The sequence below is a fragment of the Gorilla gorilla genome, chromosome 14 (assembly GCF_029281585.2).
Source record: "Gorilla gorilla gorilla isolate KB3781 chromosome 14, NHGRI_mGorGor1-v2.1_pri, whole genome shotgun sequence".
Lineage (NCBI taxonomy): Eukaryota > Metazoa > Chordata > Mammalia > Primates > Hominidae > Gorilla > Gorilla gorilla.
Window position 1 is genome coordinate 47,029,078 of NC_073238.2, and position 18,073 is coordinate 47,047,150.

The window sequence follows — 18,073 nt, forward strand, 5'->3', positions numbered from 1 at the left end:
CCGATGTATAATCCCATCAGTAGTATGTGAAGGTACCCATCTTTTTAACCTTCAAAATATGGAATATAATACATTTTTAAAAGATTTGCGAATCTGATAAGCAAAAATAATGTTTTAATTTGCATATTTAATACTAGTGAGGTCCATATGTTAATCATTTGTGTTTTCCCTATGGTCATTTTTATCCTTTGCTCATACATCTACTGACATCTCTATCTTTTGTTTTTTTTTTAACTGATTTAAATAAGCTTTTTATTTCCTTTGCTTTTTCCTGGGACATATTTGATATATGTACAAACATGTATTCTCTTATATGTAAATTATGAAGTGTAGTAACCAAGTGAATACAAGTGAAAAGTAAATAGAGTGTCAAATTAAATTGAATATTAAAAATACTGTTCAAGTTCTCTGAGTAGTCTTTTTTCTTGCCTACTTACATCCCCTTACCAGGTATCATTATCCTGAATTTTGGATTTATTAATCTTTCAATATTCTTTATAGTTTTATCATCTATGTATGTATCTCTAAATAACATGTTGCTTATTTTGATTATTTTAGAAACTTATAAATGTGGCATTATACTTGGTATATTTTTCTGCTGTGTGCTTTTTTTACATTCCACATTTGATTCCTTTTGTTTATTTTATGCTTTAAAAAACCCTATCTTTTACGGAGGGTTTTTGTTGTTTTTATTTTTTAAAATCTTAAACACAACCCATCTGAAATTTATTTTGAAAGTGTGTTGTGGGGGCAAGGGGTCTAATTTGATTTTCTCCCAATAGCTATTCAGTTTTCCCAGGACTATTTATTTTATGTTGACTTCTTTGTAATCTCTTACAATTTATATAATCTAATTTTTTATATATCCTAGAGTCTACTTAACTGCCTTACATTTTCTGTTTCATGATTATTCTAATGTTCGTACCATTGTGATTTGGACATTGGAACTTTATAGACTTTTTTACTGTCTGGTCAGTCTAGTTTATTCTCTTCTTATTCCGTCTCTGCTAATGATGTTTATTGAGAAGATGAGAGATGTTTTGTTAAATTCTCTCTTCATGTCCCCTTTTCTCCTCTCATTCCCCACCAAAAAACCTGAATAATAATCAAAATCTAAATTATTTTGATTAAAATTATATTAACATGTAATTTAATTTTAGAAGAAATTACTTCATTATATCATACAATCTTCCTACAGAGGAACATTTCTGTTACATAGTTGAGTATGTTTTAAATTTTATTTATAGTGCTCTCAGATTTTGGTCAACATAATTTTTTTTTAACAGACTTTGATTTATAGTATTTCTAATATGTAATATTTTGGATTTGTATTATAAAGATGAAAAAGTTTTACAAATCATTTTTATGATTCATTTTATAGGTACTCTCATTTACACATCCCATCTCATTTCATTCTGCTGAAACATTTGAATCATTACTGGCTTGTCTGAAAATGGATGATGAAAAAGTAGCAGAAGCTGCACTACAAATTTTCAAAAACACAGGAAGCAAAATTGAAGAGGATTTTCCACACATCAGATCGTGAGTTGAGTTTATTTTCAAAAATATTCTGGACATCAGAAACATAATTATTTCTTGATTTATGCAATAATTGGAATCTTTCAAGTTTTGAGGAAAAACTGTCTAGGTTATCTTAAGTCTGTAATGTTCAGTTTAGATTCTCCTTTCCTGGGAGAAAGCGTTGATTGGTATTTTAGAAGATGCATGAGTGTGGGGGATAAACATGGCATGTCTTTCTGATGCATCAGTTAGATAGTCCCTGGTATATTATGGCATAGAATAAACAATTCATATGAATTTAAGGTATGATGGGAAGTTTCAAAGGAATTTCATCAGGACTATCCATAATATTCTTTAGTTTCCTCTGTGATTTAGGGCTGAAACAAAAAAAATTCGGAAGCAGTGCTTTAATTGACACAGGGAAGTAGAGAAGCATGGAATACTTACCTTAACAGCAGTGCAATTTTGTCTGTGTTCCAGTATTTCCCATAATTGCAAATTGAGCTGTTATCCTGGGATAATCATAGTTCAAGATTTTATAATCAGAAGAATAAATCTTCATTTCTTACATGGCACTGCTTGCTTCTCTATGTATATCTCTTCTTCTAGTTCTTGGAGAGAAGATGGAATAGGTGGTTCTGATACTGGCGTAGTCATAAGTGGTTGCTTTCACCTCTACCTCATCACTTCTGGCTTACCCATTAGTCTGGTTAGTTGTGATTGGGGTACCATGCTTTTATATGGAGAAGAATTGCCTATGGGTCTTTTCCTTAGAAAGAGACTGGGAGTAAAGCTAGCTCACAATTAGAGTTTCAGGTATAATTTTTGTTATTCCTTTCTGTTCATGTGTACTTTATTCTAGAAACTGCTGATAAATAGAACAAAGGCATTATTATTACTTTCTTTTTTTCTTTTTTTTTTGAGATGGAGCCTCACTCTGTTGCCCATGCTGGAGTGTAGTGTGGTGTGATCTCAGCTCACTGCAACCTTCACCTCCCAGGTTCAAGCGATTCTCCTGCCTCAGCTTCCTGAGTAGCTGGGATTACAGGCACCCGCCACCATGCCCGGCTAATTTTTTGTAGAGACGGGGTTTTGCCATGTTGGCCAGGTTGGTCTTGAACTCCTGACCTCAGGTGATATCACCTGCCCGCCTCAGCCTCCCAAAGTGCTGGGATTACAGACATGAGCCAGCGTGCCTGGCCGGCAATTATTTAAATGGTAATAGAAACCTACTAAAATTTTATAACAGTACTCTCTCTGGCAAGAGTAAGAAACCTTATTGTTTGGAACTGACTTGAAGTCTTACTCTGTCACCCAGGTTAGAGTGCTGTGGCGCAATCTTGGCTCACTGCAGCTTCTGCCCCCCAGGTTCAAGCAATTCTCCTGCCTCAGCCTCCTGAGTAGCTGGAATTACAGGCCTGCACCACCACACCTGGCTAATTTTTGTATTTTTAATAGAGACAGGGCTTCACCATGTTGACCAGGCTGGGCTCCAACTCCTGGCCTCAAGTGATCTGCCTGCTTCCGCCTCCCAAAGTGCTGGGATTACAGGCATGAACCACCACGCCTGGCCTTGACTTCTAATTTTTAAGTAATCCCAGAGCATAAGCTTCCCTTTGGATGGTGCTGTGGCTCTCCTAATCAGATCAGAGATGAGAGTTTGGTTGTATGTATGTGTATGTGTATGTGTATGTGTGTATTTGTCACACACACATATGTATTATGTATACATAACCCACTCATTATGTATAAACTGTATATAACAATATACCATTTGCTGAATGCCCACTTACTATACTGTCTCATTTAAACATTGTAACAATTCAGTGAAGTGCGGTTATTATCCTAGTTTTCCAAATGAGGAATCTAATGTTCAAGTGGTAAATGGACCCAGGTCATACAGGTAGCAAGTGACAGAGCCAGGATTTGAATTTAGGCCTGTTTGGCTCCAGTGCCTATGGTGCGATATCCATTACAGCAGTTTCTTTTCTAATTAGAGCATTGACAAAGTTCAAATTTGGCTTATTCCCTGGAGGTTTTATTATTTTCATTCTAGATTGTTTTTCCCTAGTAACTTTTATATTTTAAAGAAACATGGTTTGATATATTTGTAGAACCACAAGAACAGGGTCAAAAGGTGGACATTTTAAAATGTACATGGGGCATTTTAAAATGTATTGCTTTAATATGGAACTGAAGTATTTAAAATATTTGATTTATATACTGAATATATTTCAGATACTTCTCATGAGGAGAATTAAGTCAGCTGATACTGAATTCCTGCAGTGTGCACACACTGTTCTTGATGAAATAACTCATAATAATTTCTTCCAGGAGATAAATTATGTATGTAGATTTAATTTTTTAAATTATTAAATTGGGTGAGTTGATTTTGAGGAAAAATAATATAGTTAAGAGAATGTTGATTAAACTGCCTTCCCTTGAATTCATCAGAATAATTAAAAAGAACCTAAAGAAAAATGTATCTAAGTAAAGCTACCACAAACTGGACAGAATTGGCACCAGATGTGCCATTAAGACTCTATTGAAAGTGAGAACACTGACAAGGGATATGTATTGGCAGTGTACTGTAAGTGTCCTATTATTTGCTAATTTAGAGGGAGGATATTGCTATATGGACACACTTTAAGAGAAAGAAAGAAAACCTGATTTTAGCTGTACTAGGACTAAAGGAGAGGCTTTGTGGTCATAGTATTTTTCTTTAGGTCAACCTGTTTACCAGGAAGAGCAAAGTTTAGTGATAAGGTAAGACTAAGGAAAATCATGAAGGAAATATCTTTTTACCCACTTTACGAGAACAGAAGAAAATTATACGCTTAACCCATTAAACAAAAAATGAAGATGAGTTATGGGGTTCCATAACGATGAGTTACATGAATTCCATTGTGTCTCAGCTTGTCTCTCAGGAGTCTGACTCTCCTAAAAGTAGTTAGATGTGCCAAAACTGAGGATCCTGTCATAACATGTGATGTACCCATAGCTCAAGTGACTGGTTCTTATCCTTGTAAGAGTTTTAACAAATTTGGAGATAAATTACACAGAGAAAAAGGACTTACTACCTTTAGTCCTAACTCTCATTCCTATGCTACTTAGCCAGGTGATGAAGCAACTGTAGCCTGAGTTGGGAGCTTTGATGTTAATTTTTTAAAGAAGTGTTCAGTCATCTGGGAGATGCTAACTATACTTTTGTTTAAATAGCAAAGCCAGAGAGAATTTTTCTTACTCAAAGATGAATTAACAGAATACAGATAAGCAAGTTAACAAACACAAAACCTATGTAAATATCTTAGCATTCCAAAGTAACTGATAAGCAATATTTAAATAACTGTCTTAGACAGTTATTTAAGCTGCCAAGGAAGGTAAACAGCAAATGACATGAGAGGAAAAAAGATAACAAAAATGAAGTAATACATGAAAAAGAGCTAAGGATATTGACTATAGAATATAATTTAATATAAGTAGCAAGGAGCAGAATAAACAATGTGGAAGATGGAATCAGTAAGCTAGAGATTTGGCTTTAGGAAATCTGCATAGAATATGGAGAAATTGGAGAGAAAAAATGGAGTTAAAGGGAATGAATTGCAGATAGTGAAAAACCATAATTGACATCTTTGGAGAAGACAGTAGAATAATGGGAAATGGAAAATATTCAAGAAAATAATAATAAATTTGTTTTGAATGATTTAAAATATGAATCTGGAGGTGAAGACTCATTTTTGGAAAATATACTGGTGCAGTTTGCTAAATTTTCAGGGATTGCAAAAGTGATTTCACAAATATCAAGAAAAACTAGTTATATTGGGGAACCTGCCCCGATAATCACGTAGGTTCTTTTCTATTTTTCCTAAGCGTTGGCCGGCTTGAGAAATAAAGGGACAGAGTACAAAAGAGAGAAATTTTAAAGCTGGGCATCCAGGGGAGACATCACACATTGGTAGGATCCGTGATGCCCCACAAGCCACAAAAACCAGCAAGTTTTTATTAGAGATTTTCAAAAGGGGAGGGAGTGTGTGAATAGGTGTGGGTGACAGACATCAAGTACTTAACAGGGTAATAGAATATCACAAGGCAAGTGGAGGCAGGATGAGATCACAGGAGCACAGGACAGAGGTGAAATTAAAATTGCTAATGAAGTTTCGGGCACCATTGTCACTGATAACATCTAATCAGGAGACAGCGTTTTGAGATCAACTGGTCTGACCAAAATTTATTAGGCGGGAATTTCCTCTTCCTAATAAGCCTCTCAGGACCACAGGACCGAGGCGAAATTAAAATTGCTAATGAAGTTTCGGGCACCATTGTCGTTGATAACATCTTATCAGGAGACAGGGTTTTGAGATCAACCGGTCTGACTAAAACTTATTAGGCAGGAATTTCCTCTTCCTAATAAGCCTAGGAGCGCTATGGGAGACTGGAGTCTGTTTTAGCTCTGCAGCCTCAACCATAAGAGACAGGCGCACCTGGGGGGGCTGTTTATAAGCCTGTACCTCCAGGTGCGTATTCTCTTTCTCAGGGATGTTCCATGCTGAGAAAAAGAATTCAGCGATATTTCTCCCATTTGCTTTTGAAAGAAGAGAAATACGGCTCTGTTATGCCTGGCTCACCGGCGGTCAGAGTTTAAGGTTATCTCTCTTATTCCCTGAACGATTGCTGTTATCCTGCTCTTTTTTCAAGGTGCCCACATTTCATATTGCTCAAACACACATGCTATATAATTTGTGTAGTTAACGCAATTATCATATGGTCCTGAGGCGATATACATCCTCCTCAGCTGACAGGATTAAGAGATTAAAGTAAAGACAGGCATAGGAAATCACAAGAGTATTGATTGGGGAAGTGATAAGTGTCCATGAAATGTTTACAAATTTTATGTTTAGAGATTGCAGTAAAGACAGGCATAAGAAATTACAAGAGTATTAATTTGGGGAACTAATAAATGTCCATGAAACCTTTACAATCCACGTTCTTCTGCCATGGCTTCAGCTGGTCCCTCTGGGGTCCCTGACTTCCTGCAACATAGTTAGGTCAGTGCAGTGGAAAATAATGAAGCTGGCTGACTTCTTTTCAAACCACATACAATTTCTGAAGTTAATGATTCAACAGCTGGAGAGTTCTGATGGAAAAAACAGTATAACTAAAGAATTTCCTAGGCAGCCCTAGCTATTTTTAAGTAGGGGCAAATGAAGGATATTCTTAAGTATACAGGACTCAGTAAATGTACCACCCCTTTTTTATCATGAGGTTACCCTGTCTACATAGTTTTATGCTTTTCCGTCTGGAACTCAGTTTTGCTTATGCCCTCTAAATCTAGATTTTGTTTCCTTTTTGTTTGTATATCTCTGATTTGTCTTTGCCTATCATTTTACTCTAATTATTTAACTTTTAGATATGGCTATGTAAATGTATTTGAAAACCTGGATTTTTAAGAATGATGTAAATAAGTTCAAGATGAGGGAAGACAAAAACGTAACAGACTCTAGTTATAAAAAAATTGAAACATTATTCGCTAATAAAAGCACCAGTGTAAGTTGTGTCTTGAGGGAGATATTTCAAATCTATAAGAAACCAGGAATTCTAATTCTTTTAATTGTTCAGAGTATAGAAAAGAAAGCACTCATTTTCTTTACGGCCAGGATAACTAACATGAATACTAAAACCTAGTAAAAGATATCCTCCCCACCCCACCCCACCCCCCAAAAAAATGCTGAGACAAATCTTACTAATATGTGATTTTTGTATAAGCAAGATACTAGCAAAAAGAGAATTTAAATAATAAAGCGAGAATATATTATGGCCAAACATGGTTAATTTTAGGAGTATACAGAGAGGGTTGGCATAATATTAGTAAGCCTACTATTTATGTTTACAATTTATTATATAAGTAGGGAAAAGGGTATACAATAGATCATTTTTGATAGATGCTGAAAGGGCTTCTGATTTTTTTTTTTTTTGAAACGGAGTCTCGCTCTGTCTCCCAGGCTGGAGGGCAGTGGCATGATCTCGGCTCACTGCAAGCTCCGCCTCCCGGGTTCACACCATTCTCCCGCCTCAGCCTCCCGAGTAGCTGGGACTACAGGCGCCCGCCACCATGCCTGGCTAATTTTTTGTATTTTTAATAGAGACGGGGTTTTGCTATGTTAGCCAGGATGGTCTCGATCTCCTGACCTCGTGATCTGCCTGCCTCGGCCTCCCAAGGTACTGGGATTAGAGGTGTGAGCCACCGTGCCTGGCCAGAAAAATCAGTCTGTTTCTAATTAAATCTAATAAGATAGGAATCCGTACCTTCATAACATAATTAATATCTCTCAAACCAATAGGCAGCATCATGTAAAACACCGGTAGCATTCCCAATAAAAGCAGGAACAAGGTGAGATACCACACTATCTCTGCTATTGTTTAACATTGTTTTGGAAGCATTAGCTAGTGTAATTATGTAAGAATATAAAATAAGAAATACAAGTGTGGGAAAGGAAGAAGCTTTCATTTTCTTGGAAAATCCAGGAGAATCAACTGAAAAACTACTCAAAATGGGGTAGCCAAAATGAGTATGTAAAAATCCAAAGTTTTCTGTATATAACCAACAATCATTTACATTATTATGGGAGTAAACATCAGAAGACCTAGAAATAAAGTATACAAGAAATTTGCAATGCTGTAATAATGGTGGATGGGGGGATATAATACTTAACAAATACATTGGTCAGGAAAAGGTACGTTACCTAGTAAATAATTAGCAAGCAGTTTTGAAAGGAAAATAGACCGCTTACTTTGATTTTACATATATTCCAGAAGAATCAAAGACAAATTATTGCATTAAGTGTATAACATGGATTTAGTTTAAGTATATAACATGGATTAATCAAAGTACTAGTAACCAGTATATTTTTATAACTTCCTTGTTTGTAGAGGAAGGGACACTTATACCAAGTCATGAATGAAATATTGATGGGTTGGATTATTGTTATTATTACTATTATTATTTTGTTGAGATAGGGTCTTGCTCTGTTACCTAGACTGGAGTGCAGTGGCTCAGTCATGGCTCACTGCAGCCTCAACTTCCTGGGCTCAATCAGTCCCCCCACCTCAGCCTCCCAAGTTGTTGTGTCTACAGGCATATGCCACCATGCTTGTCTAAATTTTGTATTTTTTGTAGAGACAGGGTTTTGCCATGTTGCCCACGCTGGTCTTGATCTCCTGGGCTCAGGTGATCTGCCTAGCTTGGCCTCCCAAAGTGTTGGGATTACAGGCATGAGCCACCATGCCTGGCCTGGATTGTATTATTTTTAAAAAATTCATTTGTTGCAAAAAAATCTATATGTTACCCACCACTCCCTGCCCCACCATGTATGGTACGGTTGTAGGTGTACAGTACAGTTCTAGGTGTCGAGGACATTGTAATAAAGAGGACAGGCTAAGTCTGTGCCCTTTTATTTTAGTGGGGGTGAGGAACCACTATTTAGATAAAAGCCAAAAGCATGAAATAAGTTGGAAACACAAATGATATGCTGGAAAACTATTTTCAGTGTATATTAGTTAGAAAAGGTTAATACCTGCAATGTATAAAGACCCCCCCCCCCCCCTTTTTTTTTGTTGGAGACAGGGTTTCACTGTGTCTCCCAGGCTGTAGTGTAAGTGGCTTGATCTCTTGGTTCACTGCAACCTCTGCCTCCCAGGTTCTAGCAGTTTTTGTGTCTCAGCCACCCAAATAGCTGCGATTATAGGCGTGTGCCACCACCCCTGGCAATTTTTTTTTGTTTGTGTTTTTAGTAGAGACCGGATTTTGCCATGTGGGCCGGGCTGATCTCTGTCTCCTGGCCTTAAGTAATCTGTCCACCTTGGCCTCCCAAAGTGTTGGAATTACAGGTGTGAGCCACTGTGCCTGGCTGCAATGTATTAAAGATTCTTAATGAAGGAATAACAAATATAAATCTCATAGAATACTAGCAAAGAGAATGAACAGGAAATTTACAAGCAGGAAGTCCTGTCAGCCTTCCAAATCATGAAAAGATGCTTATGTAATCAAGGAAATACAAATAAAAGCAATTATGTGATGCAACCAGTATTAGTTAGCATTCCAACAATGCTGTCTTGGTGGAAGTATAAAATGATGCTATGCTTCTAGGTTGGTAATGTGGTAATATATGCAAACTTAAAATGTGTATAGTTTTTGACTCTGCACTTTCAGGAACTTATCCCAGAGATAATTAGAAAAGATGTGCACATAATCTGTCATATAGTTCAGGGTTCAGTCAGAGAAACAAACTATACTAGGTATAAAGTCATGTACTGCATAATGGTGTGTTGGTTAACGATAGACCAGATGTATATGGTAGTCTCGTAAGATTATGATGGAGCTGCACTGCACAGGGGTACAACTTTTATCTTTATTTTTTATTTTTATTTATTTATTATTTTTTTAAAAATTTTTTTAGTATTTATTGATCATTCTTGGGTGTTTCTCGGAGAGGGGGATTTGGCAGGGTCATAGGACAATAGTGGAGAGAAGGTCAGCAGATAAACATGTGAACAAAGGTCTCTGGTTTTCCTAGGCAGAGGACCCTGCGGCCTTCCGCAGTGTTTGTGTCCCTGGGTACTTGAGATTAGGGAGTGGTGATGATGCTTAACGAGCATGCTGCCTTCAAGCATCTGTTTAACAAAGCACATCTTGCACCGCCCTTAATCCATTTAACCCTGAGTTGACACAGCACATGTTTCAGAGAGCACAGGGTTGGGGGTAAAGTTATAGATTAACGGCATCCCAAGGCAGAAGAATTTTTCTTAGTACAGAACAAAATGGAGTCTCCTATGTCTACTTCTTTCTACACAGACACAGTAACTATCTGATCTCTCTTTCTTTTCCCCACATTTCCCTCTTTTCTATTCGACAAAACCACCATTGTCATCATGGCCCGTTCTCAATGAGCTGTTGGGTACACCTCCCAGACAGGGTGGTGGCCGGGCACAGGGGCTCCTCACTTCCCAGACGTGGCAGCTGGGCAGAGGCGACCCCCACCTCCCAGACGGGGCGGCTGCCGGGCGGGGGCTCCCCCAACCTCCCAGACGGGGCGGCTGCCGGGCGGGGGCGCCCCTCACTTCCCAGACGGGGTGGCTGCCGGGCGGAGGGGCTCCTAACTTCTCATACGGGGCGGCCGGGCAGAGGCGCTCCTCAGTTCCCAGACGGGGTCGCGGCCGGGCAGAGGCGTTCCTCACTTCCCAGACGGGGTCGCGGCCGGGCAGAGGCACTCCTCACCTCCCAGATGGGGTGGCGGCCAGGTAGAAACGCTCCTCACCTCCCAGACGGGGCAGCTGGGCAGAGGTGCTCCTCACATCCCAGACGGGGCGGCCAGGCAGAGGTGCTCCACACATCCCAGACGATGGGCGGCCGGGCAGAGACGCTCCTCACTTCCTAGACGGGATGATGGCTGGGAAGAGGCGCTCCTCACTTCCCAGACTGGGCGGCCGGGCAGAGGGGCTCCTCACATCCCAGACGATGGGCGGCCAGGCAGAGACGCTCCTCACCTCCCAGACGGGGTGGCGGCCGGGCAGAGGCTGCAATCTCAGCGCTTTGGGAGGCCAAGGCAGGCAGCTGGGAGGTGGAGGTTGTAGCGAGCCGAGATCACGCCCCTGCACTCCAGCCTGGGCAACATTGAGCACTGAGTGAGCAAGACTCCGTCTGCAATCCCGGCACCTTGGAAGGCCGAGGCGGGCAGATCACTTGAGGTCAGGAGCTGGAGACCAGCCCGGCCAACACGGCGAAACCCCGTCTCCACCAAAAAATACAAAAACCAGTCAGGCGTGGTGGCACACGCCTGCAATCCCAGGCACTGGGCAGGCTGAGGTAGGAGAATCAGGCAGGGAGGTTGCAGTGAGCCGAGATCGCGGCAGTACAGTCCAGCCTCGGCAACAGAGGGAGACCGTGGAAAGCGGGAGATGAGGGAGAGGGGGAGACCGTGGAAAGCGGGAGACGGAGACGACGGAGAGGGAGAGGGAGAGAGAGCAACTTTTATCTTTTACACCATATTTTTTCAGTACCTTTTCTATGTTTAGATATACAAATATTTACCACTGTGTTATAATTGCATATAGTATTCAGTACAGTAACATGTAGTACAAGTTTGTAGTCTAGGAGTAATAGGTCATACCATATAGGTGTGAGTAGGCTATACCATCTAGGTTTATGTAAGTATACTCTATGATGTTCTCACAACAATGAAATCATCCAGTGATGCATTTCTCAGAATGTATCCCTATTGTTAAGTGATGCATGACTGTATTTTAAACAAATTAATACAGATGTTTAAAGGACAAAAGAGAAAAATGTTGCATTGGTAATTCAGAGATACAAATTGGTGGAAGCAGCTACTACCTCTAGAGCTGGTGGGATAATTGGGAAGAAGTAATGTTAAGAGGTGGAGGAGTCCTGTCAGTATCATCCAACAGACTGCCAAAGTATGGCGTGGCCTGGCTGTTGCTGGGGAGCAGTGAAACTACTGCTCAGAATGCCTTAAGAAGCTCTAGTGTCTTGTAGTGGAAGAAATTAATAGGAAACCAGCTCTTTGCAGATTTACAGCTTCAAGATCTCTGAGCAGATTATGAAAGGATAGGTTTAAAGCTCAGAGACAGTATGTAAACAGCCAGCACAGGGATATTCATGGTATTGTTGTTAAGGTGTTTTAAAAAAATTTTAAATCTAAAATGCTTATCAGTATGAGATTAGTTTTGGTATAGCCATACACTATACATACACTGAGAGCTATGTGACTGTTAAAAAGAATAGTGCTTAGCAATATTTGACAAATGAGGTTCTACACACATTGTTGGTTGAAAAAAATGTTTCCAAATACTGTGTATTTTATATCCTTACTTATTAATGTCTGTATAATAATATGTCTAGAGAAATTTTAGGAGTGTTCACCAAAATGTTGACAGTATTGTTTCAGGGTAGTGAGATGCTGAGTTTTTTCTTTAGGGTTTTCATGTATTTTTCAGTTTGAATGTATTTTTCATTTTCTATATTGGTATGATTGTTATCAAGGAAAAAACTTGAACTTGAAGGTAGAAAGTCAATTTAATGAGGGAATAAGAAATTCGTTTCAATAGGAAAAGCAGTCAGCATAGGTGGTTATTTATTTTCATTGACTTAGTACTGCAGAATTCTTAAAATTGTTTTTTCTTTATGTTCATTGTTTCAGTTTGTTTTCTTTTAAAATAACTGAGTATGTAAAATATTGGATGAGCTAAAGGTTTCACGTAACTATCTTTAAAAATCTCAGCTAAAGTTGCTGCTAGTGTGAACAATAATTTTTCTCTTGATTATTGGGGAAAGAGATTATAGGTGTTTGTGTTATCAAATCTGATTTATGAGAAGATAGGTCTTATCTATGAAGTTTAGTTACTGAAGTAACCTCAGAATAATAATCTTTTATTTCACAAAGAAACCACAGACCATAGACTAAAAGATTAGTGTTTTAGTTATACTAATTTTTTTCCACGTTATATTATTGAAATTTTCAAACATATACAGAAATAGGGAGAATACAGATCCCCAGGTATTCACCAACCAGCTTTAACAATGAATAAACTTACAGCCAGCTTTATTTTTTCTGTGCCTCCACACACTCCCTTGTTCCTCTTATATTTGAAGGCAAATCCCAGATACTGTCATTTTATCTATATATCTTTATCCCAAACACAGTTAACACTAATAACTTAATGTCCAATTGGTTTTCTCAAAAAATGTGTTTTTGTTGTTGTTGTTGTTTGTGTCAGGGTCTTGGTATGTTGCCCAGACAGGAGTGCAGTAGTCAGATTGTAGCTCACTGCGGCCTTGAACTTCTGGGCTCAAGTGACCATCCCACCTCAGCTTCTCGGTAGTTGGAACCACAGACACCACATCCAGCTAATTTTTTTTTTTAAACTTTTTGTAGAGATGGAGTCTCTCATTATGTTGCCCAGACTGGTCTCAAATTCCTGGGCTCAAGCCACTCTTCCTCCTCAAAAATTGTTTGTTTGATTCAGGATGCAAGTAAGATTTAGTACATTGTGATTGGTTGCTGTGTCTTTTAAGTATCTTGTTTCTTGTGGGCTTTCTCTCTAGCTCTCACTCTGCTTGCAGTAGGAATCAGGTTGTTTCTCTTGAAGAGTTTCCCATAGACTGATTTTTGCTAATTTTATCCCTTAGACATAATTTGATAGGTTCTCCTTTGTTGTTGTTTGTTTTGATTTTTTTGACAGGGTCTTGCTCTGTTGCCCAGGCTAGAGTGCAGTGGTGCGATCACAGCTCACTGCAGCCTCGACCTCCTGGTTCAAGCAATCCTCCCACCTAGCCTCCTAAGTAGCTGGGACTACAGGCACATGTCACCATGCCTGGCTAATTTTTATGTTGTTTTGTAGAGACGGAGTTTCACCTTGTTGCCCAGTCGGTCTCGAACTCTTGGGCTCCAGCAATCTGTCCACCTCAGCCTCCCACAGTTCTGGGATTACAGGTGTGAGCCACTGTGCCTGGCCATATTTCTTTATTTTCTCTAAAATGATGGCTGAGTCCAGAGACCTCATTGGATTCTGGTTCAACTTTTTTATTTTTACAGGACTATTTTATAAGATTGGTATGCTTTCCTGTCAGGAGGCTCATAATAGCTGGCCATCTCTCTATTTATGATGTTTGCAGCTGTTGATATTAGTAGTCAGTCTTGATATTCTTATTGTCAGTCTTCTTCATTTCCTAGCTGAATACTTTCGTAAAAAGCAAATTTCTTATCGATTCTTTGGTTTCCCAGTGTTATATTTGTTTAGGAAAGGCAGAATAAATGCTTGATTTTTTGAATGTTATTTAGTAGTATTCAAAATAAAGAGGACTAGTGTCCTCCAAAGGTGACCAGTTGAGTGTCGTTTTTTAAAAAATCATGATGGGTTTACACATATTTGTGTTTCAGTCAGTTATAGTGATCACATGCATTGATGCCCAGATTGTCCCGTGTATAATCTTGGAAGCCTCTTCATGTTAGTCCCTGAGTCCTTTGAAACAATCCCAATAATCTCTGTAATTTCTTTGCTATCTTGTATGACAGGATATTCCAGGACTATCTTGTACTTGTTCTGCCCCAGACCTGGAATTGGCCAATTCTCCGAGGGGCTCTGGTTCCTTTTAATGGGAATGGTATTAAGAAATCACAACATGAGTCCTGTGGGTACTAATTGCTGATGTATAAGTCATGACTCTATGATAATTCAGTAGACATAGCTTTTTTGAAAGATGAAATTCATGTTTGTTTATACGGCTACTTCCAGTTCAAATTCAGGATTACATGGTTTTTACTGAACTTCAATTTTACATTTATATCTCTTTTTTCCCTCATGGTACAGGGTAACAACACTATAATATTACATAATAACTCAATGCTTTATCTCATAATACATCCATAGCAGTCTCATGATAGCAGTAGCACCACCAATATGATTCCTAAAAGTAGTCATTTACTTTTTTAGCTAGTTCTTTTTTTTATTTAGCATGTATCATATTAGAGATCTGCAGTCAAATTCCCATTTTAAAGTTATTTGGAATAATAATTCTTTGGGTGGTTATGCTAGCACATGGATACATACCCTTGTTCATTTGTTCCATTCTTTTTGAGAGGTCGCTCTTTTAAAATTTAATTTTGTTTTTTAATTATATGAAATGTTAAATGGCTTTAAACATATCTAAAGGAAGCAAGATAAATTTCAGGAAGTCCAGCATCTATTCCTCAATCCTCTAACCTATTCCTTTCTTCCCTGTAGATAAACTTAAAAAAAAAAAAGCCCTCTTCTGTGCACATATCTGTCTGCATATGTATGCACAGTTGATAAAATGAATAAGATAAACTATATACACTTTTCTTCACCTTTTTTCTCTCTAATGGCATGCACTGGCAATTATCTCATATAAATATAGAGAGATCCCCATTTATTGTGTGGCTGTATCATTATTTAACCAGTTCATTATTTATGGACATTGGGTTGTTTTCAGTATTACAGTCTTTCAGTGAATAGCTTTGTATTTGTGCCTTTTGTGTTTTTTGACAGTTATCTTTGGGAGCAGTTCTTAGAAATAGAAGAGTAAATGCATGTACAATTTTGCTAGGTATTACTGTGTTCCTATCCATAATGGTTACACCACTTTGCATTCTCACTAGCAGTATGTAAGAGTGTCTGCTTCCCCACAGCCTTGCCAGTAGACAATGTTGTTATGAAATATGTCTCTTCCTAACTCTGGTCATCTTCCTTGTTCTGCAGGCTTTTGTGTCTGAGAATAGTGTAGCCATTTGTACTTTTCTTTGGTCCTAGTGTTTGTAAGGCATATATTTTTCCTTTCCATTTTTAGTCTTCCTGGGACTTCATATTTAAAGTGAGTTTCTTGGCCGGCCATGGTGGCTCACACTTGTAAATCTCCGTGCTTTGAGAATATGAGGCGGGAGGATCACTTGAGCCCAGGAGTTTCAGTCTCCAGTGAGCTATGATTGTACCACTGCATTCCAGCCTGGGCAGTAGAGCAAGACCCTTAAAGAAAAAGTTTATTTCTTTATTTATTTTTAAATAAATGTCCTAGTTGTCTTTCTGTTGTTGTTTTTTGTTTCCTTGTTTGCTTTTATATTGGTTGTTTTGAATCCAATTTGACAGACTGTTTCAATGGGAGTGCTTAGAGCATTTACACTTATTGTAATTATTGATATGGTGGGGTTTAAAGCTACCATCTTGATAGTTTTCCTCTTCTATTTTCTTCTTTATGTCTGCTTTCCTTGAGATTAATCAAGTATTATGATTTTATCTTTACTATTGGTTTATCTACATCCAATAAAATTATACTAATGTGTAAAAACTTTACAGCACTATACTTCCATGCCCATTTCCTCCAGTCTTTTAAGTTTTGTTGTCTTATGTTTTGTTTTTCTATGTTATAAACTCCATAATATGTTCTTGATATTTTTACTCTAGTCTAGTGTATCTCGAATTAATAATGACAAATTTCTTTTACACACATAATAACCATTTCTGTCACTTTTCATTTGTTGGATGTCTATCCATATTTTCATCTGGTATCATTTTTCTTCTGGAAGAACTCTTTTTAATATTTCTTGATGTATAGTTCTCTTTATAGTGAATTTTATAGTGAATTTTTTGGTCTGAAAAAGTCTTTATTTTTCCCTCATTTTTAAAAGATAATTTTGCTTGGAATAGAATTTTAGGTTGACAGTGATTTTCATTTAGTGTTTAAAAGATGTCACTCCATTATCTTCTGGATTGCAGATTCTGATGAAAAGTGTTCTATCAATCCTTTTTCCTCTGTTTTTGCACTGCTTTTAAGATTTTTCTGTTTTTCACTAATTTTTAACCAAATGAATAATAATATGCCTTGAAATGGTTTATCTTTTTTCTGCTTGAGGTTTATTGAGATTCTTGGATCTCTAAGGTTATTTTAATCAGATTTGGAAAAAAATTGGCCATTATTATTTTGAATACTTTTTTTTTTTATCTATTCTCTCCATCTGCCTTCTTGTTTTCTGGGGCTCCAATTACAAGTATTTTTGACTACTTGATACTGTCTTATAGATCACAGCTGCTGTCTTACTATTTTTTTCTTGCCCTTTTTTCTCTCTCATTTTATTTTGATAGTTTCTATTGCTGTGTCTTCAAGTTCACTGATACTTTTCTCTTGCAGTGTATAATCTGCTTTTAATTCCATCAGTTTATTTTCCATTTCTATTGTATTTCTTATATTTAGTAATTCTATTTGTGTTCTTTTTTTATATTTTTATATCTATTTATATTTTTTATATTTTATATTTTTCATTTCTAGCACTGCGTTCCTGATTTATTCTAACTTCTTGAGTCTATGTAGCATAGTGTTTTTTTGTAACAGCTCTTTTAATGTCTACCCTAATTCTATCACTTATGTCATTTTTGGGTCTATTTCTATTGAGTAATTTTTCTCCAGGTTGTATATTATAAGGGTTTTCTACTATGTCTAGTAGGAATGAGTAATTAACCGCCCTGTTTGTGTTGAGGGAATTTTTTGTCCTACTGCTTTCCATGGTCCTTTTCCTGGTCTCAGGTAGTTTTTCCTCCTAACACGATTGAGGATCATTATCCAGCCAAAGACTCAGGGATAGCCTCTGCAGATTAGCAGAGCTCATGCTGCCTTTCCCTTTGTAACTCCTTCCTTTCTGGTATTGTGCTCTAGAAATCAGAGCTTCCTTGGCCTCCCTGAACTCTCATCTTTATCTCCCTCAACCCAGGCTCTATTTGGGTCATTTGTACTACAGCCTAGAAACTATTTAATACTTCCATGCAATAAGCTGGGCAGTAAAGCTCTTCTAGTTTGTTTCTCATTTATCAGGGATCACATTTCTCTGCTACCTGTTCCCTAGTGTCTGAAACCTTTAGCGTATTTATCTCTTTTGGGCATTTAAGGCAGGAGAGTAAATAGTCTTAGTTACACCATTGTAATCTGAAGCAGAAGTCCTCTTGTTATAGTTTTTTTAAAAAATGTGTGAAG

At 37.8% G+C, this 18,073-nt stretch overlaps 1 protein-coding gene across 12 annotated transcripts in view; it reads left to right on the plus strand.

Annotated features, from left to right (window-relative positions):
- Nucleotides 1-18,073, plus strand: part of PDS5B (PDS5 cohesin associated factor B) — a 187,140-nt gene that overhangs the window by 122,146 nt on the left and 46,921 nt on the right. For all 12 annotated transcript variants that reach the window (XM_019039884.4, XM_055360563.2, XM_004054355.5 and 9 more), the window contains one exon: nt 1,382-1,542. In XM_019039884.4, coding sequence (XP_018895429.2) covers nt 1,382-1,542 — 161 coding nt within the window. The remainder of the gene's footprint in view (nt 1-1,381; nt 1,543-18,073) is intronic.